At 37.9% G+C, this 27,672-nt stretch overlaps 1 protein-coding gene across 1 annotated transcript in view; it reads right to left on the reverse strand.

Moving 5' to 3' along the window:
* Nucleotides 1–936: 936 nt before the first annotated feature.
* Nucleotides 937–27,672, reverse strand: part of LOC121869884 (protein split ends-like) — a 73,548-nt gene continuing 46,812 nt past the window's right edge. Inside the window, exon 5 of the mRNA XM_042371449.1 lies at nt 937–9,477. Coding sequence (XP_042227383.1) covers nt 9,223–9,477 — 255 coding nt within the window. The 3' untranslated portion in view covers nt 937–9,222. The remainder of the gene's footprint in view (nt 9,478–27,672) is intronic.

Genomic DNA, 27,672 nt, shown 5'->3' on the forward strand with positions numbered 1-27,672 from the left:
CATCTCATCTAGTTCAAAGTCATTTTTCCAACACATAGTTAAATGAATTACTTCAACAAATCCAGCCAATTTACATACATTCTGCAATACTTTAGTAAATCCAGCCAAGGTCATCAACTTGTACCATTTAAGAAATGGAAATGGACTTTTTTCTTTCAACATGGTTATAATCTGGGGGTTTGCTCACCATGTTGTTCAAAGAAAAGTGTCGCATCTTCGTATGATTTATAACATCTCAGTTTGTTCCTTCTATTTTCATACCTTTTTTACACCTATCAATCTTACTCATGAAACTTTCCTATATCATTTCATTATCATAATATACAGTACTGTACTGTACTCCCATATTACCTCCATAATTCAAAATATATTTTCTTCATCCTTACTGTATTACCGGGTAACTTAATTTCATACTAATTAACTTTTCATTTTTTGCAGTGACCTTCTACACATTGTAAAATATTAATACTGTAGCTGGCTGGTGGTCTCATATATTCCCCAAAATTACTAGACGCTACATGTAACATATCCCTAGCTTCTTTTATTCTTTCTCCAAATAAGTTACCAGTTAAATTTCTACCCTTTTATGTGCAATCTTTTCTGTCTGCTCTAAAGTTGCCCGAGAAAACTGTGATCAATTTCACTCAAATCATCCAATGTAAGCCTGACAATCTGTTTCTTAGTCATTGTGCCTCTCTACCAATCTTACTCCATATGAATCTTCACGGGATAAGGACACAAAGTATTATACTGTACATACAGATATAAAAATATTTCTACAGGTTAAAACACCTGGAAAAATAATAAATTAAATGCATATCAAGGTTGAGTACAATATTCTGTAGAGGTTTTCTCTTACTGTTTCTCTTACATTTTCAATGATTAGATATTTTTATAGACTTGAAATGAAAGGATCAAGACAATGAAGGACTCAGCAGTTGACAGCAGCTTTATTTTCATACGCAGGTACAAAAACAGTCTGGACTTGAATGTACATTGCTACAGGGGATTCCCAGAGCTCCATGGGGCGCTACACAGAGGTGTGGTCGGGTGGATCAACGCAAACAACCAAGCTGGCAACTTTGCAAACTGGATCCCAGCCATTATGGAGGGAAACATGAACACAAATGGAGATTAAATAAATATAGACTAATATCACAGTTTTGAATCCAAACCACTGAAAATATCCCTTTGTGCTTCCACACTATCACAGAACCCTTTACGTTTTTATTCTGCTTGTGAATCAATACAAAAAAAACAACCAATTGATGAGTTCCACCCAAGGCAGCACTGTGTAGAGCTCGACTTGCTAACTGGAACAATGCAACAAATCAATACACTTGTCACAAACTAGTAGGCGAATCTTCATATACAAAAATACTACACAGTATGCATCGAACTTTACTGAATATCTTCCTCACCCCACAGATCTTACTACATGTACACAAACACACACACACATTTACAGACAGACAGACAGACAGACACACACACACACATAAGCACAGACACACACATATGCAATCATACTCACTACTTCAAATACTCTACAATTCAGCAGCTTTCACAGGTAATTAGAGTGTAAAATCATGCATTTTGAGATCTTTTGAGTTAGTAGCTTCCCATCCATCCCCCGAGCTTCAAGACCTAACAAAATGACAAAAAAAAAAAAAAAAAAAAAAAAAAAAGACCCTGAACAAAGATCCCAGTCGATGGTTGTAAAGCATGGTTCCCCCCATGGCCACTTGTACCAAGAAACAATTGTGTCCAGTGTCAGCACCGAGACTGGTAACCCAAAAAAATCAGCTGATAGTTTAGTCTGGATACAAGGCGTAATAGTCCCTGTTCATGTCAGAGTTGAGGGATACATAGAGCTACAAGCACTAGACGCCATTTAGGTTTTCAGCAGTTTCTACCTGTTGCTGAGCCCCATACATCAAATGGATGGAGGAAGTACATTGCATATTCAGAAGAAATCTTGAGTCCATATTCAGGGTTTTGCACTATACATACTCCCTAGCCGTTTTAAATATTTCATAAATACTACTCAGACCGCATAGAAAAAGTAATACAAATCACAGAACATTCATGAATATTGCATACATATTAGCACAAGTAGCACACATTAGGTTCAATAAGAAGGAAACAAATCTTTAGGGTAACATAACAAGCAAGCTAGGTCAAAAAATTAACTTTCGGATATCAATTCTTCTGATAATCCTACTTGTATATTGCACAATACACAATCATTAGAATCTTAATGTCAAAGTGTGGGCCTTTAAAGAACATAAATTACACTAGAGTACAGTATTGTACAGATTGTGAAAAGTACAATATTAATTGTACTTATACTTCATGTAGAATTACTACATTTAGTCTATAATTAGTTATGTCTAAGTGATAATTCAATGTATAAAACAACCACTGTAAGTTAACTTAATATAAAAATTAACAAAATTATATAAAAAAAGGTAAGAAAATCAGCCATGAAACAAATGTACTTTTGTAGAGCTGCCATGCACAACCACTTGACAAGTTTACACTCACACAAGTCGACTTGAAAGTCATATATGGTACTTTAATTGATAAAAAAAAAAAAAATTAGCTTTTAACAAATAAAGCTAAAGATAAAATAACAGCTTAACAGTGACAGGCACAAAAAATGCACATATAAATAAAAGATGAAAAAATATAAATATTAAAAAAGAAAAGTTTTATGTCCTGAAGCAACTACAGCACAGTACAGTACAGTATATTACAAACCTCCATCAAACTGAACAATGTATTACTGTATTTCTAAACAATTATATTTTCAACAAGATTGGATTCAGTTTTCTCTTCACCACCAAAATGATGTTTACAAACTTGATTATCTAGTCAAAGAAACGTAAGGAAGAGCTGCTTCTTACACAAATATAAACAAAATGAGAAATCAGTAAATTTCAAGTGTAAACAGCTTACTGTACCTTGGAGAACGATACCTGGAAGTGAGACAATGCATGATATTATTACATTGTAGGAAGACTTCAAAAGATCCTTCACTCCAAATCTTAAAATAGTTTTTTCTTCATCTAATAATTTGTTAAGTTTCCCAGCATCACACACACTTGTGTGGTATCAACAATAGTGAAAAAAAAAAAAAAAAAATCCACTTACACAAATGAAACTATTGTCTGATTCATTCACATTTTATGCAGCTTGTTCAGCTGATTAAAATCCCACCACAAATACAAATGACAGGAAAATAAAGAATCAATAATTTACTGATTATTACAACCAAAAACACTAAATTAACAACCTTGGATATCTGGTTAATTCTCCATTCAACAAAATATGGAAGCCCAATTATATGGTACAGGAGTATATAAGGATCAACTCTCACAACACTTTCATTATTAAACATAAACCAATGATCAAAAAACTTGAGATGATGAATCACACTTTTGGTCATTTGCATGCCAAATTCAGCAAAATATTAGTGCTTCTCTTTCTCTAATTACAGCCATGCCATTTAGTTTCACTTAGTGACAAAGTGGAAGTCTCACATTAACTTAAAAAATACAATAAAGTCAAGTAAAAACAAATATCAGAGTACATACAGTAAATCGTTTAATGAGTAGTCCAGATTAAGTTCTTAAGCTACAGATCTATTCACAATCACTGTATTCTGTACTTCATTATTTTTGACAATTCAACACAAAATGTAAAATTTAAATTAATGACAACAAAGTGAAAATCAATCAGACCAGAATAACCACTTTATCATTGATGAGTGACAGCAACGCACACAAGAGACTACAGTATTCTCACCTAATAAAAAAAAAAAAAAACGTAAAGATATTTATCAATAAAAGCAGCATTCTTATTTTGGGTAACCTACACATATAAAACTCTTTTCTTGTAGGCCACAACCTGTGTATAAATTATAAAGATAGCACCAAAGTACAATAAGACAGAGTGCCAAGTTTAGCTGCAGTCACAGTTAAGGAGATGTGGCCAGCACTCACTATACAGGGTCCACGCTAGTTGCACAAAATATCTTTACAATGTAGCAAGTTAAAAAAGAAGTTAATCATTAAAGTAATTAGCAATAAAGCTCAAATATGGGCTACCCCTACAGTAAGACAAAGGCAGTACTGTACAGTACTTACAATCAAGTTAAGTAGTAATTAATATATATACTGTATATGAATTTACTGGGAGACTTTTTTTGTTTGAATAAGATCTCATGCCAACACTAAGTTCTTGTCATATGGCACTGAGGAAATTATTTACGAGATGGTGAAGACAATATTGCAAAGTAGTGAATTTCTGGGGACATCTGATACATGCCACTTTAATGTGTATGTTCCCAGCAGCATGTTAAAATGTATGTAGACTTGGTGTATTTCTATATCATTGCTAAATTATGTGTTTCCCTTGTTTGTGGAATAATTTGAAGACAATGAAGTGTTAACAAATATTTCAAAGGTGATACAAGAGCATCATGTCTGCAGTGGCATTAAGCAACTTATTACTGGTGTTACCCTGTTTAGTTAATTCAGCTACACCTGTTGACATCAATACTGCTAACATCTTGGATCTTTTCACATTAGCACCAAAATACAAATGCATTATATGTTCCTGGATATAATAAACAAGAAAATCTTCAATAACAGGTAGCTGACACCTTTATTTTCTTTGCTTGTGCACAACCTTTGTTTCTTGCACACATGTATGGCCACATATACACTATACTGTACAGTCATGAACAACAGCCTGTCTACACTCCTGTCTGATACAGTACATACTTTAGTAAATCCAAATGAGATATTACAGTGCGTCAATGGATATACCAGCAGCTCTAGTACTTCTTCCACTTTCATCTCGAGGATACAATTTGGCTCATGACTGTATTGTACCTATACAAATACACTTACACACACACACAAATAGATAAACAAACAGAAACTTGCCTACATTTCCCTATTATAGTGGCAAATATCCGTCCATATAATGTATGTGGCGAAAAGTTAACTCTCATTGAAGAGAGAAAAAGAAGCTTAACTTAAGTGAAATGTCCTAGTGACAAACACTAAAACTCCTTTCATGTATTTTACAAAAGACTTGGTCCCACAAGCTGCCAAATCAAGTAAGAATAAATTTTGCCTATAACTTTAATTCGGGAACAAAATCACGCAAATACTGTACACAAAGAGAAAATAAACCCGAAAAAAAATGAGCTGACTTAGTTGAAGTTGATTAAGATAGGAAACTCAAGCACATCTGAAAAATATTTGAGATCCAGCCAAATTTGAGCATTTAGGCAGTTATGTTGTCGGCATGTATGTCTACTCAATCCAGATGCACTTACACTGTCTCATACATTCAAGTCTAACTAGCTTCTTTGTTTTTATCGAGACATTTTTCATGAACTTTCACCGAAATCTATAGTTCAAAGCGTAAAAAAACACAGCTTGCCCTGAGAAGTTTAATTCCAATCTCTTTTTGTATACCCTTTTACACCCAAACACCATTCGTGGCAATAACTGCAATCAGGTGTTCTAGAAAGCCTATAGAGTGCATGAAAGAGATCATATATGGACACTGCTACCAAGGTGCATTACCCTTGAATAATTTTGGATATATGATAGTTACATCAAGACAGTCACCACCTATATCAGTATGTCTATACACTTGAGAAAGATCATCAATTCATTCACTTCTAATGTGCCTTAACTGTAATCCTCAAAAGTTTAGCTTATACTTTCACTATAACCAGTTGTCTAAGAGTAACACAGATACAGCACAAAATAAATTCCATGATTATGTTTTGTTTGCTCCAATGTGTGAAAAAGTTCTTGCAAACTCAAAGGAGCAAAGGTAAAAGAAATTCATAGAGGTAATTACCGATTTGCAATGGGAACTTACCAAGACCCATAAAGCTTACTGTCTCTTGGTGAGAAATTCATTGACTGTAATGTTACGCTTTGCAACAGTGGACAATATTATTTCATTATACTTTTTGTCTCAATAGCTCAGTAGTAGAGTATTTGCTTTGTAAGCAAAAGAACCCAGGTTTGAGCCTTAGCTTTATACATTAAACAATAACATGAGTCAAGTACATTATTGGAAACAACTGCCAATGTTGGAACAACCTTTTGGCAGACTAACATAGGTAAAGTATGGTAACCCATTATGTAACGATTGATAGATTCAGTATCAGCACCTGTCTGGATTTACTGCATCATACCAAGGAAAAGCTTACGAGAATGGTGAATCTTTTTGTCATGTTTTAATGATCATCACTAATCTTTAGCGATCTGAAGTGTTCACCACACAAACAATCAAATCAACATTATATAAGTTCTTTTCTACCATACTGTAGAACAAAGTGACTTGTGAAAACTTACTCCATGTTCTTAATAAAAGCTTTTATAATAATGTTAGAAACGAAACTGAAAAAAAGGAATTTTAAACTTCTCTCCTTTTATATTTTGTTCTACATCTGACTAAAGAAATTTCTTTTTTAATTATAATCAAAACAAATATTTTGTGAGTTCATAAAACATTCAAAATTTTTCTGAAAAACTGAAAAAGTTCCAGAATTTTCTTTCCTGAAGACAATTAAATTATGAACTTTCTGACAATCCTGAATTTTCAACAGAACACGGATCAAAATATGAACAAGTGGACCATATCTCAATCATAAAATACACCTGAGGTGGTTTTGCTGTCATTCTACTGTCTTTACTTATTATAAGGGAAGATATTCAACAAGATCTAATATCAAGGCATTACTGCCTCATGTTGTTTTTATGAACTGTTCAATATCATGGATGAAATTACAGGTTTCATTGTAAAATACATGATCAAGTTCATCAATTCTTCAATACAAGCAACACATTTTGTAATGTGTGAAGTATAATGTTTTATTCAAGCTCCTCATTTTTTATGAATACGTAACATGCTACAACAATAAGGGATTTATTCTTAGAAAGGACACTATAAACACACAAAAAAGATAAACATCATATTTTGCCTTTTGTTTTTTTGTAACTTCTGAGTATAAATATCTTCTCACAGTCCAAAAATTATCTGTATGCAGCTGCATAATACTGTTGCTAAATGAAAAACTATAACTCTGTTACTTAACAGTCAAATTCAAATTATCCTCTACTGCCAACAGCCTCAGATTATGTAAATGGAGGTAAATAAACAAACTTCAAACCAAAAATTTATAATATGTATGTGTGTGTGTGTGTGGAGGGGGGGGGAAGGGGGGGGGGCATTAGCAGGCTGAAGTTTGATTTTGATTTTCCCTTCAATTCTCAAACTACAATTAATAAATTTAGCAAATAAAACTATAAAGTACAGGTACTCATTTCAAATGTTAACATTTCCATATTCTGTACTTTGAAGTGAATCCTTCTTAATGAAATTTTAAGAGTAGATTACATATATTAAACTAATCCTTGCCACACTTAAGGTAATGTATAATACTCAAACTTTCAAATTAATTTCCTTTGTGAAAAATATCTAGCGCAAACCCTGGTTCAGAAGATCATAATGAACAAAACTCTTAGAGAGACATTGATATACCCTTGCATGGACAGCTCTTGTTAACCATAACAAAGTTAGCAGTGCCTGCACATACAGGAACACATATTACAAACCATATGGTAAGCAACGCTAACAATCATCAGAAACTCTTTAATCTTAATGATCATTCAATAGTTCTTAGGGAAAAAATATGTATATCACTTAAAAATGCTTACACTAATATTTCAGCCACTATCATGTCTATCAGTGGATACCTGTCGACCTCACTTACAACAACACCACTCACATCAGGTTATCATTTGTATCACAAACCTCATGCACATTCACCATCATTCATCACCTCACAGGAAGCAAAGACAGGATGTGCACACTGCAGTAACTGTCAGCTAAGCAAATAAATACCTTATCAAATAGTGTAGAAATAAAAATTAACCTGATAAACCTTTAACTCCTAACATAAGTCACCCTGTTTGCTCTGTAACCAACAGTAGCCAAGAAGCGCAGCACCGAGATACTTACATTGCACCTGTACACTTGTCTCTAGCATTAGATAATAGAAGCTATAAGCTGAGGCAACATATCTAAAAGCAAATTACCTGCTGTTCATAAATGCTATATGCAGATACACAAAATCTGCATATTATGTAAATGCTTTCAGTTCACAACTATTTTAGACAAAAAAATAGCCTATAACCACAAATTATGTTGTAGTAGAAAACAATCATAAGTACAAATAAAAATCTAAGTTAGAGTCCCTATCTTTGAACACTTTAAATCTCTATAATTAATTAGACAAACAAAGCACAACACTGGTGGTCACGTACTTACATAAACTACTCACACACTGTCATTATGTACAAACATGTGATATGAAGCTGCTATAAACATGAAGTCACCCACACATTTGTCTTGGAGACGAGCATGGTGGACCTTACCGAGATTCCTATGCCGTATAAAACATCAACCCCTGCCTTGAGTATGAGTGTTTTTTAAGTCCACAACGGACCCATGCACCGAGTACTGCACCACAATCACAGTTCTATGGCACTCAGAGGTACAAAGGCAGACTGTCCAGTGATAGTATCAGTTCTGTATCATCCCTGGATAGCTTTGCCTTCTCTGTTGCACCATATGTACACACACTGAACACTTGATTCATATACCAACTTATATTTATCACACCAATATGAATCATGATTTAAAATAAAGATTATCGGTTAGTAATTTCCTTTTTTTTCACTTATACCAGAATAACAATCTTATTGTATTCTAATTTGACTTTCAAAAGATGAGTTAACTGCCCTGTATTAAACTTACCACATTAATACTAACATTATTGCTCTTCCTGTTTCCAACAGATGAAAGAATTTTTTCTACATATTATGTACCTCTAACAGCTTTTCTCTGATACTCTCTAAAGGGGTGCAACTAAACACTATACATTCTTTCTATAATACTTTCACTTCTGCCTCAGTATCTGAAAGGAACACCTTACGATATATTTTCCATCCGTCACAATGAACACAAGAGAAGTCCCTTCCTGAGGGTTGATGAGCCACACGTTAATATCTAACTTGGACTGAGGACTGTGTCATGGCTGTGTGTTCCACCACTAACACCACCATTAAGCTCCTTCTCCACACATACACTCACATCACTGCCTAACACCCACAACCAACACTAACTGGAAGTTCCATTTTTCTTCTTTTCCTCTGAAGGAGGGGTGTTAGTGTTGGCACCAATGTTCTTCATGGCATTGAGCTCCATCAGCTTACACCAGTTCCTGTACTCATTGGCCTCGTCAGAGAGCTTTTCCGCCTCGTCTTCCACCACTTCAGCACTGGGATCCAGAGCGCCGGCAGTGGCCTCCACAGCCGCTTTCAATTCCTCGTCGCGATTCTTAGTGGTTTTGTACTTGTAGTGTTGAGTGTGCACCTGCAGTTTAACAAAGATTAGAAGACGTACGTAGCAAATGATGCTGGCTGCTTAAACAGGATATCCAGAACTGTTTAGGTCCTCTGGGATATTCCTTGTGGGTAGCTGCTCAACCCAAACTTTTGGTGGCCTTCTTTTTGGAAATGATTTTTTCCTGGTGAAAATTAAGTTTTAATGCATCAGAAAGTTACAGGTTCTCTGCTTATGGTTTATGATAAGGTATTATCACACACACAGAGTAAGATCATAGGAAAGAACAGTAAAACAGGATTCAAGCATAGAAAAATAGTGGCAAGAAAACCAAAGTATAGGGAATAAGGGGTAAAGAATTGAAAGATAAAAGTATTTATAGATATTTTTTGAATGGGATTTGTTAACTGGGTTAATCGAAAAATATCTTCACAGGAGATGTGACACTAATAATTTATTAGTAGAGTATAGATTGGTATGGGAGAGATAGACAACAGACATGATCAGAGATTAGCTGGAAGAACACAGTGAGAGATTCAAGTATGGATGAATGAATAGAATATGTACGACTGTGGTGTTTAGAAGAGAACCACCTGCCTGACAGTGCGGCAACAGCAAACAGATACTGTACAGTACTGTATATGACTACTGTATTATTACGTTAATGACTCCAAAGTTATTACAGAACTTTAATTGTGCAAGTTATTAACATGGTACTTATCACACATATTCTATCCCTCATATGACACACAAAAACAATAATCAATATTTCATATATAACACAAATATTTCATGTTTTGCTAATATACAGTATTCATACACATGACAGATTAAACTTTATTAAAAGAAGTGATCAAAGGGTACAAAGAGTTAGGCACTTCCGTGAACCTACTGTAGCTCTCAACATGAAACTAAGACAAACTGAAACTTTCCCTAGGGGTCACTGAGGGGTTTTCTCATTATGTTACCATCAAGTCAAACAAAAAATTTTTTTTTTTTTGAAATTCTACTAAATGTTATAAGTAGGTTCACTGTAAAGTATATAACAAAATGACTTTATTTTTGTAGATGACAATAAAACTAATATCAAACACCACCTTTCTATTCATACATTTACCCGATTGTGTTCACCCAGTACATGAAGGAGAGGCCACATATAATGGACAACCTTCCCAAACTATTTCATCCAATGACCATGATTGCTTTATTAATTCCTCTATATCACACAACAAATGGGAACAGGTGTGTACACTAAACATATTTTCAACGTTTATTTTATATTTTTTCTTAATAATTTTCGTAACAATACACTTCAGCATTTCCTATTAAAAGTCTCCTCAAGCTAATTGCAAGCAAGATAGGAAACTGGATATTAAAATCAATAAAACTTGAAGGAAAGTCAAGACAAAGGTAACCTAAAATATATTGTGATAGTCTCTGTGTTGCCTGCCTCATGTTATGTATAAATACATACTGTGGTGGTCTCTGTCAAGGCCAGATTAAGGGTCTTGTGGGCCTGGGACTAATTAAGTCCAGAGAGCCTATCTCAGGCTATTTGTATAGGTCAGAGTATATAGGCTAATATGTATATACATACATATTAGCCTATATACTCTGCATGAATGTATATGATATACAAGTATGTGTAGGAATATATGCTTGTCTGTATATTTTATAGCATTATAGCTTGTTTATTAGGGCACAAAACACTGTAAACACATGCAGTTACCCATGTAGTGACAACATTATCACTGATCATAACACTAGCTTACTTACATGTATAAAATTATGGCAGTAATTGATTTTTAGTTTACATATTTATTACTATCTCTTATATACATATAAACAATCATTAGCAAGTTTCATCAGTTATAAACTTCTATTTTATCATCTGAAAATAAGACATTCACTCTCAGCTGAAAGAACGTAAACAAACTCCCGTTTCCCGCGACTGAGAAGCTCCGAACCTTCATACTCTAGCCAACAGCATCAGACTTGAGATTAAGAACCAATCACAGCTCGAGAAGTATTCTCCTATTTGCCAACCCTAAGGCAGGAATACTCTTTGTCCAGGGCGGTAAATTTAAACATCAGCGGCGCAAAATACAAACAGTAATGAGATCTAAAATAGTGATCACCAGCTGGAAAAGCTCTCTAATTTTTCAACTTGCCTGCCAGGATTTTTTATCGCCTGTGGCAACTGGACTGGCTATTTTGTGCTAGTCTAAGAGACCTATTAGAGAAAGGGCTTATATATTTGTAAGGAATTTTGTGAGCCTATTTTTCTACTGGGCCTGGGGCTACAGCCCCATTAGTAATCTGCCCCTGGTCTCTGTGTTGCCTGCCTCACTACTGACACAATCATAGCTGGCCCTTTGTTCCATAATGCAAAATCAATTTCCCTTTCATGTATTGTAATTACTCATTAGTACATATATGACAAAAACTGTTCCATAACAGCAGTGTCAGTTAAATCAAAAAATTTTTTCAAGTGTATGTCAAATAATGTGACATAACTTGAATTACACATCAATATATACAGTATACAGTATTACCCCGCTTTACATGGTTTCGCTTTACACGGTTTCAATTTCCGCAATTTCTCATTTACGATTTCTCATTTACAATTTCTCATTTACGCGGTACCTTGCCAGAACCGGACTTTCACTTTCCGCGGTGCAATACGCGGTGAAGAATAATTTTTATTTTTTTTTATTTAGCTCATAAAATTCATACAAATTACCCGGCCAGAATATAATTTACAGTGCTGGAATTCTTACAATATGATGATCATTTTGAATATAAACATCATGGATTTTGCATTAAACATATAAATTTTAGATCTAATGTAATAATTTGGTTTACACAAAGCAAATATTTTATCTTTTGTGCAAAATATATTAAGTTTACATTCAAAATATTCCCTGACCTGCAAGGAATCCAGAAATGTCAATTATATTATCCTAACTTTAGTCTGAGGTATTATTTATTACTAAACGTTAAAATCTAGTGTTTTCACCCAACAATTCTCAGAGAGGTAGGAGCTAGTGAGCTGGGAAGAGATTTGAGTCCATTATTTGAATGGACATTAAACTGGCGACTGTATTTCTCTTATATATTAATTGTGTGAGCATACCATCATAAAATTTTGATGTTATTTTTACTACAACATAGGTATTGTGTCGGAAAAAGTGGAGTTTGGGGGTCGGCCAGTCTCTATTGGAATTAATCCCATATGTTCTGTTGTTCACTTTACACGGTTTTCACTTTCCGCGGTACCCTGTGGGTTCAATTGACCGCGTAAATCAAACAAAGGTGACCAAAACACAGAGTAAATCTATGATGACACAACAGTATTAAGGAAACAGTGGTTATAAGCTCTAAGATCTAAGAAAATCTTAATGAAGTTTGTATTTATACACTATTTAGCAGTGGTGGGCAGCTAAATGAAAAGTTAGCTTTGCTAACCGCTAACTAAAAAGTTAACTTTGCCAACGCTAAACAGCTAAAAAAATTAGCGGAAGCTAACGCTAACCGCTAACTTTTATTATATGAATTTAGCTTTTTTTGGGGGGGGGGGCGCTCTAAAACCCTTAAAAACAGACCTAGAGAGCTGAAATTTTCATATGTTGTCTTGTAGCTCAGACATAGAGGTGTACACAAATAATTAAATGAACAAATGAAATTAAACATTAGTTTACATTCAAGTTTCAACATACACTTTATAATCTTTATTTACTGCACGAAAAGACAGAAAGTATTAAACGAATCCAAAAACTATAGTACTGTATAGCATAGGTAGCAAATAGCATCATGCCAAGATCAGATGTAAATATGCAATAACAACCACATACACATTATACCAGTGCATTTTTATATAACTTATTGTTGGTCTTAGTCATGTTAATAAACAGGAAACTCTAAACTTTAATGAAAAGTAAGTTTTTAGAAAATTTTGTTTGGCACACACACCTTGGATGACATCCCGGTTATGAACTTATGCAGTACTTAGCATAACCAAATATATTGACACAAAAAAATCCTAATTAAATTCACAAATAAATGAGAAATGAAATTATACATTAGTTTACAATTGCATTCTATGATTCTTTGAACATACACTGACAGTCTTTATTTACTGTAAAAAAAGTATTAAACTTTAATACAGTGGTCCCTCGGTTAACAAGCGCCTCGGTTAACGAGATACCTTCCATAAGATTCTTAACTTCGGTTAACGAGCAATCCCTCGATTAACGAGTTTCTTACGAGCCGACCTGAACATGTTTTCGCTTGCATTTGGCGGTCCACCAGCTGTAGTATTAGTCCGCCAATACAGCAAATTTCAAGAAGTTTATACTATTCAATAATTTTAAAATTTTAATATTAAATTTTTTAGTAATTTTAACAATTATTGAACATAATTGAAGGTAATGAAACTAGTTTTATGCGCACCATCCAGCCTCTCAACACACCATACAGGCGTCAGTCTTTGTGTCTTTTCAGTGGAGGTAACATCTTGCTTGAGACTCTCTTCAACTAAGCGCTTTTTTTCTGTGTTTACAAGCAAATTATTGGTCATTTTGAAATTTATTTTACATATTGACAATATATAATGCAGTGCAGTGTTGATTTAAAGAAAATAATCTTGAATTACACCGAGAGAACTAAAATTTTATGGGTGAAATGGCACCATGGGGTGACTTCTCTTCCTCCCCTATGCCTTCTCTTCTCCCTTCTCCTCCACCCCCATTCTAATTCCCATCATCATCATCACCATCCAGGAGCCTTCTACATACACACCTCAAAGTAAGTGTACTTTTCTACCTTTTTTGTTGACTTTAGTCAATTTTCGGTGAGCTGGAACCAATTACCCAAAAACCCACTGAAACAATGGTTTCGGTTAACGAGTTTTTCGGTTAACGAGCAACCTTCTAGAACGGATTGTGCTTGTTAACCGAGGGACCACTGTAATCGAAAAATTCCATTCAGTCCGGCTGCAGTGGCTGAGCCTTCTCCATCGCCTCGACGTGATGCTGGTTGCCCTTCATAAACATCAGCCTCTCAAAGTTGCCATCTGACAGGGTGGCTCTCTTGTCCTTCAAGATATCTTTGCACGTACTAACATGCAGTCAGCCAAGTGTGCCTGACTGGCTGTTGGAGACACGCGTCGCGGCGTCACACGCTTACAACAGACAGGAACAAACATGTATAAATTTTGTTAGCGGACTTAAAGTTAGCGGAACTAAATTTAGCGAAAGCTAATTGGTCCGTTAATGGTTTCCAAAGTTAGCGAAAACGCTAATCCGCTAACGAGAAAGTTAGCTTCGCTAATTAGTGGCTAGTGCATTAGTGGAACCGTGCCCACCACTGCTATTTAGACACCCACAGGTTGCAGTGTAAAAAATTCCATAATTCCTGAAATAAATATTAAAATCACAGACAATATATATTTTTACATGGTGTAAAGTACACGACTGTACTTACATAACAAGGTTTAATTAAATCCATTGAAAACAAATATCAGATGGATGTACATGACCTTATTATGAGCACCTGTGAGTAACTTGACATCACTATGAGCACCTGAGAGTCACTTGGCATCAATATGAGCACCTGTGAGTCATTTTGCATAATTATGAGCACCTGTGAGCCACCTGTGAGTTAAATAAGGTCATTAAGAGGTCTATGAGACAACTGGAGTCATTATGAACACCTCTGAGTCACTTGGTATCATTAGGACTGACCATTTACCAATGATTAATCTTATACCAAGTGGACTGTAAAATCCTACCAGTCATACATATAAAGTATTTCTTACAGAGTTGTCAGTAGCCAATGATAGGAGGTACAGTATAACTTCTAACTTATGTTGAACTGAATTAACAAATTCATATTATCCAAAATAGATCTATATGTGGAAATAAAAGAAGTATACTCATCCAATGTTGATATTGATGGAATTTACCGATGTCCAGCTATGAACAATTTCAAATGGTCTTGGTCAGTGAGGGTATGTGCTTCTGGTATGGCAATAGTAAGGCGACTGACTCAGGATCGTCAACGAGCGACCAGCTCGAGATCATTAAACAAATAGAATTGTTGGACAAGAAAAACTGATGCAACCACACAATTCCTTAACCACAAATAACCAATTCAACAAATAATTGTAAATAATGAATCAATTCAAATATAATTAAAATGACCAACACCAATACTAAAAATTAATTTGCCACTCCGTACACACATTCCAGTGTTTTATCATACAATGCCATTTACAATACAGTAGTAAAATGTGATTCACTTGGAGGCACTGTGAGCAGTGAGTCACTTGGTATCTTTACAGTACTGTACCTGTATAAGCACTTGTGAGATACCTGCTGTCCTTAGAGTACCTAAGGAACTTTTTATTCAAATGGTGTCATAATGAACAAGTGAGCATCATCTAGGGTCCTTTTAGTAGCATGGTAGTGGAGTGATGAAGTGGACAGTGGTAAGGAAGAAAAAAAGATTGTATAAACCTGGAAGAAGGGTGGTGACAAGGAGTACCTGGAGATCAAACCCAAGGACAGAGGAGAGGTTTATAAGGCTAAGAAGCATGGACACGATGCATTTGCAGATATGCTGAATAGTGCAGATGTTAGAGGTGATATAAACAGAATCGCAAGGCAACTAGAAGGTAGAAACAAGGACGTATAGGGAGTCCACATTATTCATGTACCTGCTACTCGTATACTACCTCATATGTATATATATAACAGTTTTTACAACCAACAAATCATTATATATATCCCATACTCAGTTATACACATACAGTAATCCTGGATTATTTGAGTTTTGAATTCGTCTTTGACAATTTGTGGGAGGCAATAAAATATCAAATACTGTTCAGTACATACTGTATTACAGTATGTACTGAACAGTAATTTGAAATACTGAACTGTATCTGCCAGCATATGACGAGCATAGGAAACTATGTTGTCATCAGCTGATTGCCTATCATTGTTAGGTATTTATTAACAAACTAAACCTTTAAGAATTTATTTAATGAAACATATATCATATAAATATTTAATGCTTCTCTAAGAAATTAACCATATAGAGAAATTTAATGTTCTTACACTAAAGGGATGAGGATATGCTACAGTATCATACCATAGGTACATTAGACCAATGACACGAGAGGAATAGAAAAAAGTAAAACATTCTTAATCCACCACTTTTCTCACTTTAATACTAATTCCATTACAGGTACAGTATTTCAAAAGACCTTTTCAATAAATTACAGTATAACTCTCCTTGAGTCTCAACAACTGCAGGTGTTCACACTCAAGATGTCTTATTTGAGGGTTAGTGCTGGGAGGTACCTTACTAGCAGATGCGCTTGTATTTCTCAGCTGAGGGATAAATGAACAGTCCATTGTTTACCTGTGAGTGTTTCCATGTGATTTGTGGATATCAAGTGCTGTAATCGTATACCAGTAACTTTCATTTATTACTGTACAGTACCGGTACATATTTAATATGATTAGAACGTGTTTATTTATTGCTGTTCTGTATTTTTTTTGCAATTAGTACATGTTCTTTTGCTCTTTATTTCAGATTAACCAACAAGGGTAACCTAACTTAACTGGCTTGGAATCTAATCCCCCTTCTTACACTGATATATATGGGAAAAGTACTGTATTACTCATATAATCGCTATACGTATGAACTCCCTGTAGTGATAAGAAATGCATGAAAATTGACTTTGGTAATATGGCCATTTATAATAAAGAATTCAAGGATGCCTGGAGAAAATACTACAATTGTCTGCTGAATGGGAGAGGGGGTAGCCTAGGAGCAGCAGAGCCTGTACTGGGATCATTCCCAAGGACTGAAAAAGAATAGGAGAAGAAAGTGCATGACAAAATGAAGATTGGAAAGGCTGCTGGTAGCCTGGAATAGCTGCAGAAATATAGAAAAAAAAAAAAATGTTGGCATTACAAATGTGACAGAAATGATTACTGCAATTATGATGGAATGTACTGTTCCAGCTGACTGGTTGAATAGTATGATAGTGAGTACAGCCCCCCAGTTCGTGGATTTTTATTTTGCAGTCCTCTATTATTTGCGGATGACACCCTGGATGTACCCAAGAATGTCTGTGGGTAGTCTTAAGGTTGCCGGCATTTTCGCGGCTGGGACAGGGAGCCATTCATTACAGAGACAGAAATTCCCTTTACCTGTACAGTATTGTAATGTGTGTGTGTGTGTGTAGACATGCACACAGAAAACGCATACAAATAAATAATAATTGGAAAATCCTCTCACAAATAATTAATCAGAAACAAATTTATTAAAAGTGTGACAGTCTACCCTCAAGTCCATGCTTTATTACTTTATTAATAAAACACTGTGAGAGTATGTATTATATTGTTATGTTCATATTGTATTGTGTAATTATATTCTGAAATGTATGGAGAATCATCTTTGTTATTTGTTTGTCAATTGTTGAATTGCCCCCATGGTTGTTCGGACCCGTGGGCCGCATTGTCAGCAGAGGTGTGGTGACGCCAGTTACTGGCCAGCCAGGGGCAGTTGTACCCTTACCGGCATCGAGAGAGGATCACTTGTAACCTTGTCAATAAATCCGACTTGAACACCCCGCCTGCTTGACCTTGACTGGTGGCAGAGGTAACAAGAAGATGGCAAATGATAGTGCTACCAGCAACTCTCGAGTGCAGGAAATTTCACTCACAAATGTTCGGCAATGACACCTCTCCAACCACGTTCCGAGCTTTCGCCAGGCACTACAACCTCGTAAGAATGCCAACATCATGCGTGGAGTGGACACAATGGAATCCAGACTGGGGGCAGAGTGACGGTGAAATTTTAGAGAGACTGACCTCAAGGTTTATGACTCCTGATGCCATTGAAGTTCAAATTTTGAGATTCGAGAAATCCATCCAACGTCAATGTGAGGAGTTGAGTGATTTCATGACCCGGTTGTAGCAAATAGCGAGTCAAGCGTTCGCTGTAGAGCCTCATGACATAGTACGTAAACGGGTAGTTTGGCGGTTCCTGGATGGGATAAGGGACCAGGGCGTGAGGCTGCAGATAATTAGAGAAAATGGATGGAGACAGATGAGGCTGCGAAGTCCTATGAAGAGGTACTGAAAAATGCAGAAAATGCAGTCGACGAAGCAAGCGACAAGTGCGACAGGTCAAGCAACAGGTGGTGTTACAGTGCAGGTCATGACTGGACAGTTGGATACTACACTGGAACGTGAATTGAGCGACTTGCAGAAGCAGGTGGCGTCCATTCAGTCACCAGGTTGAAACCCCTCCAGGGCGGCCCAAGCAGCCCCTTTTCGAAACACCTGGGGCAGGGGATGACAAATGCAAGAGACCACTCACAACAGAGCACTACAGTGCTATTATTGCTCTCAGACACATCCTGAAGGTTGGGTCTCAAGCTAAAAAAGATTAAGGGAGAAACCTGGGTGGAAACCGCAAATCCCTTTTAGGGGGGCGGATTTTCAATAAAGTCCGCCACACACCCAGGTGGCAGACGATCTCGATGAGGTATTTGTAGTGTTGTGAAGGAGAGTACCAGCGGAGACACAGGCCTTCGTAGGCGAGTGGGTGCGATAGTGCACACGGACCAGAGGAGGCGCCGCACGGCACAGCAAGAGGAGATTCAGCCGAAACAACTTGATTGTCTACTGTTGCGTTTCCCCAATCATGTACAGATTCGGCTACATCAGAGGGACTTTAGGACTTTGGTGGACAGTGGAAGTGATTATTCGTTAGTGAAAGATGGTGTGTTAAATGTGAAACAGAGTAATGAACTAATACCATGTTTTGAAAATGCATACAGTGTACGTGAGGAAAAGATCCCAATGCTGGCGGAAGTGTTCCAAGGCGTTGAGTTTGGAGGAATATACAAACCCAAACACAGATTTATGGTAGTGCCGGGACTGGTTACAAGTGTTATACTGGGTACGGACTTCTGGGCAAGTGTTGGTGGATTCACCATAGACTTGAATAAAAGAACACCGCAAACAGGGTCACTGAAAACCTCGGTCCCTTTACTGTCAGCGACATCAAGGGAGAAGTTGGCTTCAGAGTCGGTGGGTCAAGTGACGATCGTAATAGCTAGGGTGAAGCACACGGTCGTTGTTCCACCTTACACCGAAGCAATGATAAAATGTGGTGCGGCTGACCAGGCGCCAGGTGAGCAGTACCTAGTAGAACCAGTGCGTCCCGAGGGGGCTGCTGCGGTGCCTGCTCGTTGCTGTGTCACCGGGTCTACCAGCAGTGACGTGTTCCTACGGGTGGCCAACGAGACGAGCACACAGGAACTACTTCACGAAGGAGAGATACCAGGTGTGTTGGAATCGGAGATCAAGGTATCTAACCCGAGGACACCGACGGTAATGGGCTGTGGGAAAGGAGACCCTTTGGCTGACATAACAATAGGAGAAGAATTGACAGAGGAGCAGAGGGAGGATATTAAGGGAATCCTTCAGGAATTTCAGGGCTTCTTCTATGTTGGAGGGCCATTACCATTGGTAAGGGTTAGAGTAGAGCACTCTATCAGAGTAGACCCTCGGGCTTCACCGTTGGCATCACGGCCGTGGAGGGCTGAGGCTGAGGTACGTAAAGAGATAGACAAGCTTTGGGAGATGGGTGTCATAAGGAAGTCCTCTAGTCCTTGGGCTGCACCCATAGTCAGGATGGAAGCCTACGTTTGGCGATCGACTACAGGGGCATTAACAGCGTGTCTCAACCGGCAACACTTTATCCTATTCCCATTATTGAAGATCTTCTTGACAGACTGGAGGCAGTCCGATTCTTCTCGGTGCTTGACGCTAAGTCGGGATACCATCAGATGCCCCTGAACGAGAATGACAGTGAGGTGTCAGCATTTTTAGTGCCGGGGGGACACTATGAGTGGGATGGCAGGACACCATTTGGATTGAAGGGCGCAGGATACTAGTTTCAGCGCATGATGTCCGCCATACTGGGGAAGAGCAACTACACCGACGCCCTATGTTATCTGGATGATGTGCTGTGTGGGGAACAACATGGGTGGAACACAATGTAAAGCTGCGGGCAGTACTGGGGAAGATAAGGGATGCTGGGCTCGCCTTGGCACTAGGAAAATGCAGGTTCGGTGTCCGTCGAGTGGCATATCTCGGTGCGGTGGTCAGCAATGGGATGTTGAGTATGAGTGAACAGAGGGTGAGACAACTGCAGATGATCCCAAGACCATCTACAGTGAGTGAGCTGAGGAGGGCTATTGGTGCATTTTCTTATGCCCAGCAATGGTTGCAAGGTGAGGCGGAGATTGCTAGGCCTCTGTACGAAGCACTAGATCGAGACTCATACCGGAAGCTGCACTGGACTGAGAGATGTGTAGATCCTTTGAGGCCCTCAAGACACAGGTGGCGAATGCTGCGGCACTAAACCTTCCGGATTACAATAAAACGCTTTGTGCTAGTGACTGATGCAAGTGATGTCGGGATGGGAGCCATGCTAGCGAACAGATCTGCTGACGAAAAGTTACTCCTGATTGCATTCCATCACCACACATTGACCCCGGCTGAACAGCGCTACTCAGCGACGGAGAAAGAGCTGTTGGCGGTGGTGACTGCAGTGAAGAGATTCAGGATGTATCTATCAGCCTCCCAGTTTGACCTGATTACGGATCATCACGCCATTCGCTGGCTCAACTCGCTCGACATAAGTGAGGAGCGGGACAGGAAGGGGAGGTGGATGAATCTCCTGCAGCAGTTCGACATCTATCCTATATACAAGGTAGGTCGCAGTCCAATGATGTCCATGGCGGATTATCTCTCATGGATTGCTTATGATGTCGGACAAATGAGGACTACCTCAGCAGGTGCAATTAACGCTACTACGCATCTTGCCAACACCTGGGATATACTGACCTTCATCAAGGAACAACAGGAAGACGAAGATATAGCCGCCATGGTCAGAATCCTTGGGGGTAATGGGGGGAACGGTTTAGCCCAGGTTAAGGGGGAACTAAATCCTTTCCGGACCCGTCTCAGGTTATCTCAGCAAGGGGTGCTCTGTTATATACAACAGGGTGGATGTCGAAGCCGAGTGCACCCCTATGGAGTTGAGGAAACATGGGTTCCAGTAGTGCCAGCACATTGTGGGTACAGGCCCTACGACTGGTGCACAATGCTCCCCCTGAGGAACAGTTTCTGGAGGCTGGGGATGAAAAATGATGTAACGGCACACATCAGCAAGTGTGAAGCATATGGGACGAACAATAGAGCTAAAGTGCCAGGGAGAGCACCGTTGCAATACACAGAAATTCCTGACTACACAAATGAAAAGTGCCAGGGAGAGCACCGTTGCAATACACAGAAATTCCTGACTACACAAATGATCTGGTGCAAGTGAACTTCGTGGGACCGTTTCCTGTTTCTGGCAAGCATCAATTTTGGTATGTACTGCAGATGCAAGACGTACTGATGCGCTATATTGTGATGGTGTCCACGTGTGATGCTACATCAGACACTGCAGCCAGGACTCTCTTTGATCGTTGGGTGTGCACATTCGGAGTGCCTCAGTCACTCTCATCGGACCGGGGGCCTCATTTTACATCTGAGATGTTCCAAACAGTATGTCGGATGGCGGGCATTCATCAGAAACTTGGAGCCCCTATCATACCCGCAGCCAGGCCCAGTTGGAGAGACAAAATCAGCTGATGGACAACCTGCAGTGTCTATGTGATAACAACATCAATTTGAGGCTGGAGACGGTGCACCATCTACAATTTAGTCACAATACATCAAGGAATGCCACAACAGGGTATACTCCGCACGAACTGGTGCATGGTGTTCCTGCAAGATGTCCGGAACAGATGGTGTTAGAAAAGACATTACAAGATGATCCTGACTTCCATCCACCAGACCTGAGTAATGCGGAGATAGCTGGTCGTTTGGCACGGGAGAAGTTGGGAAAGATCGAGAAAGCACTACGTTTGGCAAAAGAGAGAGCAGCAGTGGTGCAGGAAATGAGGAACAAGAAATATTGGAGTCGAGGAGGAGCGTTCCGTGTGGGCGACCTGGTGCGGCTCAAATTATCATCAGCTCAACCGCACAAGAAAGGGGGGTAAGAAGATGGCTCCCTATCAGTCACACTGCTACCACATCATCAAGGTATTGAGAGGAGGATGGTCTTACCAACTTATCCCCGAAAGTGACCCAATTGGACGAGACAAAGTGCATCACTTTGACGAGCTAGAGAGTGCAAAGGCAAGACCATACTCCTGGGGGATACCCATCTCAGAGCAGGTGTCTGACCCAGCGAACTCGAAAGAAAATACGGTCCAGCCGAGTCTGCGACGCCCAAAACGTTTCCGTCAGCCACCACATTGACTACAGGTGGATCCAGGTCGGAGGCGGTATGAATCCGATCAGGAGGAATGTTGGGACGGAACAACAGAGAGACGAGGAGCTGACCAGTACCTATGACGGAGTTGAGATGCTGAGTGTGAGAGTATTATGTATTATACAGTATTGTTAAGTTCATATTGTATTGTGTACAGGTAATTACATTCTGAAATGTATGGAGGATCATTTTTGTTATTTGTTTGTCAATTGCTGAATTGCCCCATGGTTGATTGGACCCGTGGTTCGCATTGTCAGCCGAGGTGTGGTGGCGCCAGTTGCCGGCCAGCCAGGGGCATTTGTACCCTTCCTGACATCGAGAGAGGATCACTTGTAATCTTGCCAAAAAATCCGACTAGAAATCCCCATTTGCTTGACCTTGACTGCATGGACTTGAGGGTAGACTCAAATTTTTAATAAATTTGTTTCTCATTATTTGTAAGAGTATTTTCCCATTATTATTTACTTGTAAGTGTGTGTGTGTGTGTGTGTGTCTACACACACACACACACATATACAATACAGGTAAAAGAAATAGGGCAAACACATAAAGGGAATATAAATTTTTTTGTACACAAGCACAAAATACCCCCCGTCCGCAAATGTTATTCGCGGATTTGGCGATTCGTGGCCATTTTGAGAACCTAACACCCGCGAATTTGGGGGGCCCCCCTTGTACAGTACTGTACTTACAAGGGAAAAGATGATTTACTTGAACGTGGAAACTACAGTGGCCTAAGCTGTTACACCAGGTCAAGAAAGATATGGCTCTTTGGACAAAACATGTGGGCATATCCGCTCTGACATTTAAATCCATTCCGCACAACAAGTGGGTATATTCCATAGCAGCTCCCAAAAATTTTCCTTGGAGAGAACATGCTGGTATCTTCTCTCATTTCTTAAAACCATGTGACAAATCCATACATGCTGACATCTGGTGATATCCTGTACAAATACTTGGCATTGTTGCCGGCAGGCTAGGATGCCTTAACGTAAGTAGATACTGTATGCGAATTAAAGTTATTCTTGCTACTGTTTTTCAAGCTATACCTCACATACATAATGATCTTATATACTGTACCAATAAAATCCTGGCAACTTGTAATAAGCTGCTAAATGTATATCCATGGAAATGTTTATCATTTTCATCCTGATTTTTTCTATACAGTCTACGTGACCGATGGTTAATAGTATTTTTTTCTGTTTTTAGGCAGTTTATAAATTTATAGAAACCTCTAATATTAATAAATATGCTTTATATCCTCTTAAAGGCAGCTGTGGGCCTGTGGTGATTGCTGGGCTGTAAAGAGCGATGTAAGGTGTGTGGCGCTGCCTCAAGGCCTGGGACATTTAACACTTGTATTTTTAGTGATAATTGGTATTTGCTTGTTTAATGTCATCCTTTTCCTATTTGTAGTCAATGTTTTTATGAGACATACTTAGAATTATAGTTTTACATTCATTCATATGCTGTGTTTATGTTTTACAGCAATTTTCTCCCCACATACATTGTCTAATGAGAGGCAAGAGGAAAACAATACTTAGGACTGAAATTGAAATTCCCACAGTAGAGTTAAAAGCTTCTGGTGGTGAGAGTGAGTTACAAGACCCTGATGATCCTGATTATGACGGGACTATTTTGTAATGGACCACAGTTACCCAACAAACACCATGATGGAAGGACATTTATTGAACCACATATCTGGTAGTCTTGAGAGTGTATTTGGTAGACTCAACCATAAATATGAATGCACTGTACCTGCACAGAACACAGAAAGATATAAGACATACTAATGATGGAAAATACCTGAAGTGATATAGAGGAATACTGTATGATAATGACTTCTATAAACATCTTGCCCATACAAGATGTCAGAAAGATGGAGCATAATGGTCCTAATTAACTTACCAATAAATTAGGAAACATAAAGTGACTGAAGTTGCTAACCAATAATTATTAATATTGTGAATTACACGAAAGCGCTTGGGAACTTCGTGTTTTCTTCTTTCCTTGTGGTTATCAGCATATATATATATATATATATATATATATATATATATATATATATATATATATATATATATATATATATATATATATATATATATATATATATATATATATATATATATATATATATATATATATATATATATATATATATATATATATATATATATATATATATATATATATATATATATATATATATATATATATATATATATATATATATATATATATATATATATATATATATATATATATACACAGTCGACCCTTGTTAATTCGGACCCCTTTAATCCGGATTTCGGATAAATCGGACGAAATCTGAACTGTCCGTACCAAATTTCTGGTTGTGGGATTGTCCCAGTTGCAAATGGGGTTGCAATTTCAAATTCTGTGTCATCACTAAGGATTAACAAAGTCTCTGGTGCACTCTAAGATTAAGAGAGAAAACGGAAGACTCAGGCGTCCTGAAGCTAGAGAAAACGGACTCCTATGACGGGGCACTCAAATAAACATACATACACATAGCTACATGTTCAGTGGACCCCAAATTTTTTGGCAAAAAATTGGGGGTCGACCTCTAAACGCGTAATAGTTTCGTTAGGTTGAAAAATATTTACCAGTAACTACCAGTAAACAATGGAAACGACGCACCACCAGCTGTGAGTGTCGGTACAGTTGCCAGGGCAGATCTCTTGCGTCATCATAGCAAGCCCAAAGTAGCCAAATGCATGGTATGGTAGCACAGGATGATGTAAAACAAAGTATTCATTTTTTAAAGTTTATTTATAGATACATAAATTTTTGTTCATTGCATTTGAAACATCAATCTTTGTTAATTAAATTTGAAACAAAAGAAAACTACGATACCGTAGTATTTCTAGATATCGGGTATTTTCATTAAAATATTACAGTGACCCCTCGTTTAACGTAATTTCGATTAACGAACTGCCTTCCATAAGGATCTTCAATTCGGTTAACGAAAAAAAATTCGCTTAACGAACTTCTTACGAACCGACCTCAACATGTTTTCGCTTGCACTGACCGGGCAACCAGCTTTAGTATCAGTCCGCCAATACATTAATCGGTTCTAGGGCTTAAATTCCTTACTATTTTTGTAAATATCAAGAAGTTTATACTATTCAATAATTTTAAAAGTTTAATATTCAATTTTTTAGTCATTTTAACAATTATTGAACAAAATTGAAGGTAAAGTGACTAGTTTAATGCGCGGCATCCAGCCTCTTAACACAGCAAACAGGCGTCAGTCTCTCTCTGTTTTCACTGGAGGTAACATCTTGCTTGAGACTCTCTTCAACTAAACGCTTTTTTTCTGTGTTTCCAAGCAAATTATTGGTCATTTTGAAATATATTTTATATATTGACAATATATAATGCAGTGCAGCGTTGATTTAAAGAAAATAATCTTGAATTAAACCAGAGAGCTAAAATTTTATGGGTGAAATGGCACCATGGGGTGACTTCTCTTCCACCCCAATGCCTTCTCTTCTTCCTTCTCCTCCACCCCCATTCTAAATCCCATCATCATCATCATCATCCAGGAGCCTTCTACATACACACCTCAAAGTAAGTGAACTTTTCTACCATTTTTGTTGAATTTAGGAAATTTTCGGTGAGCTGGAACCAATTACCCAAAAACCCATTGAAACAATGGTTTCGGTTAACGAACGTTTCGGTTAACGAACGAATGATTGAGTTCGTTAACCGAGGGGCCACTGTACATCACAAGTATATTTTACCTTAACTGTGACTGAATGAATATATTCTCAAAAATAAATATGGAAATGCAATATTTTTGCTGAAATTACGTACGTATTTCAGTGGAAAGTGGGATAAAATCATGACGAAAACAATGACTTGCGCTTTCTTTCATTGTTCAAAAGATTTTACCGTAATCGCTTTTCGAATGGATTTCAGTTAAAAAACTGTTGTATACAATAATATTCCCTCCTAATGGATCTGAATAAATACTACCTGCGTTTCAGTGTAAAGTGTCGTAATAATAAATGGTAAACAATTTACCTTCGGCACTCGGTGTTTCAGGCACAGTGTTTTTACTGAAGGTTTTGTTGTTCCAATACCGTCAAAAACTTGGGTCGACCTATAAACAAGGAATATCATAAATTAAAAATTTTTGGGTAAAAAAATCAGGGTCGACCTATAAACGAGGGAGGGTTATAGACGAGTCCATACCAAATTTATGGTTCTGGGATTGTCCGATAGATGGGTCACGCGGCGGCCTTGTGCGCGCGTGAGTCACGCCAGTCACTGTTGACCTAGCGCCATATTCGAGCATCAGTGTTGTGATGCCCTGCAATTTTCGTTGATATTTCAGTGATTAGGCATCTTTCAGCCTTGTATTTTACATCATGTCTTCAAGGGGGAATAAAATGCCGAAGAGGAAGTATGTGACCCTTTCTGTGAACCAGAAACTGGAACTTGTAAGGAAGTTAGAGGCTGGTGCTTCGGTGTCTAGAGTTTGTGACGAGTATGGTGTTAAAAAGCAAACAGTTTCGGACATACGCAAGGCTAAGGACAAACTCATTGCATTTTCTTTGAAATATAATGTTGATGCAACTTCTAAATCATCATCTGTTGGTGCAAGGAAGTGTATGAGAGTGGCAAAAGATGCAAAGATACAAATCTTAAGGAGGCAGTGACGAAGTGGTTTGTGCAGAAACGATCTTGTGGTAATGTCGTCCGTGGTGTAGAAATACAAACTGCTGCTGTTAAGCTAGCAAGTCATATGGGCATCGAGAATTTCGAAGCTAGTGACGGGTG

Source organism: Homarus americanus, unplaced genomic scaffold, assembly GCF_018991925.1.
Source record: "Homarus americanus isolate GMGI-L3 unplaced genomic scaffold, GMGI_Hamer_2.0 scaffold14467, whole genome shotgun sequence".
In the NCBI taxonomy this organism is placed as follows: domain Eukaryota; kingdom Metazoa; phylum Arthropoda; class Malacostraca; order Decapoda; family Nephropidae; genus Homarus; species Homarus americanus.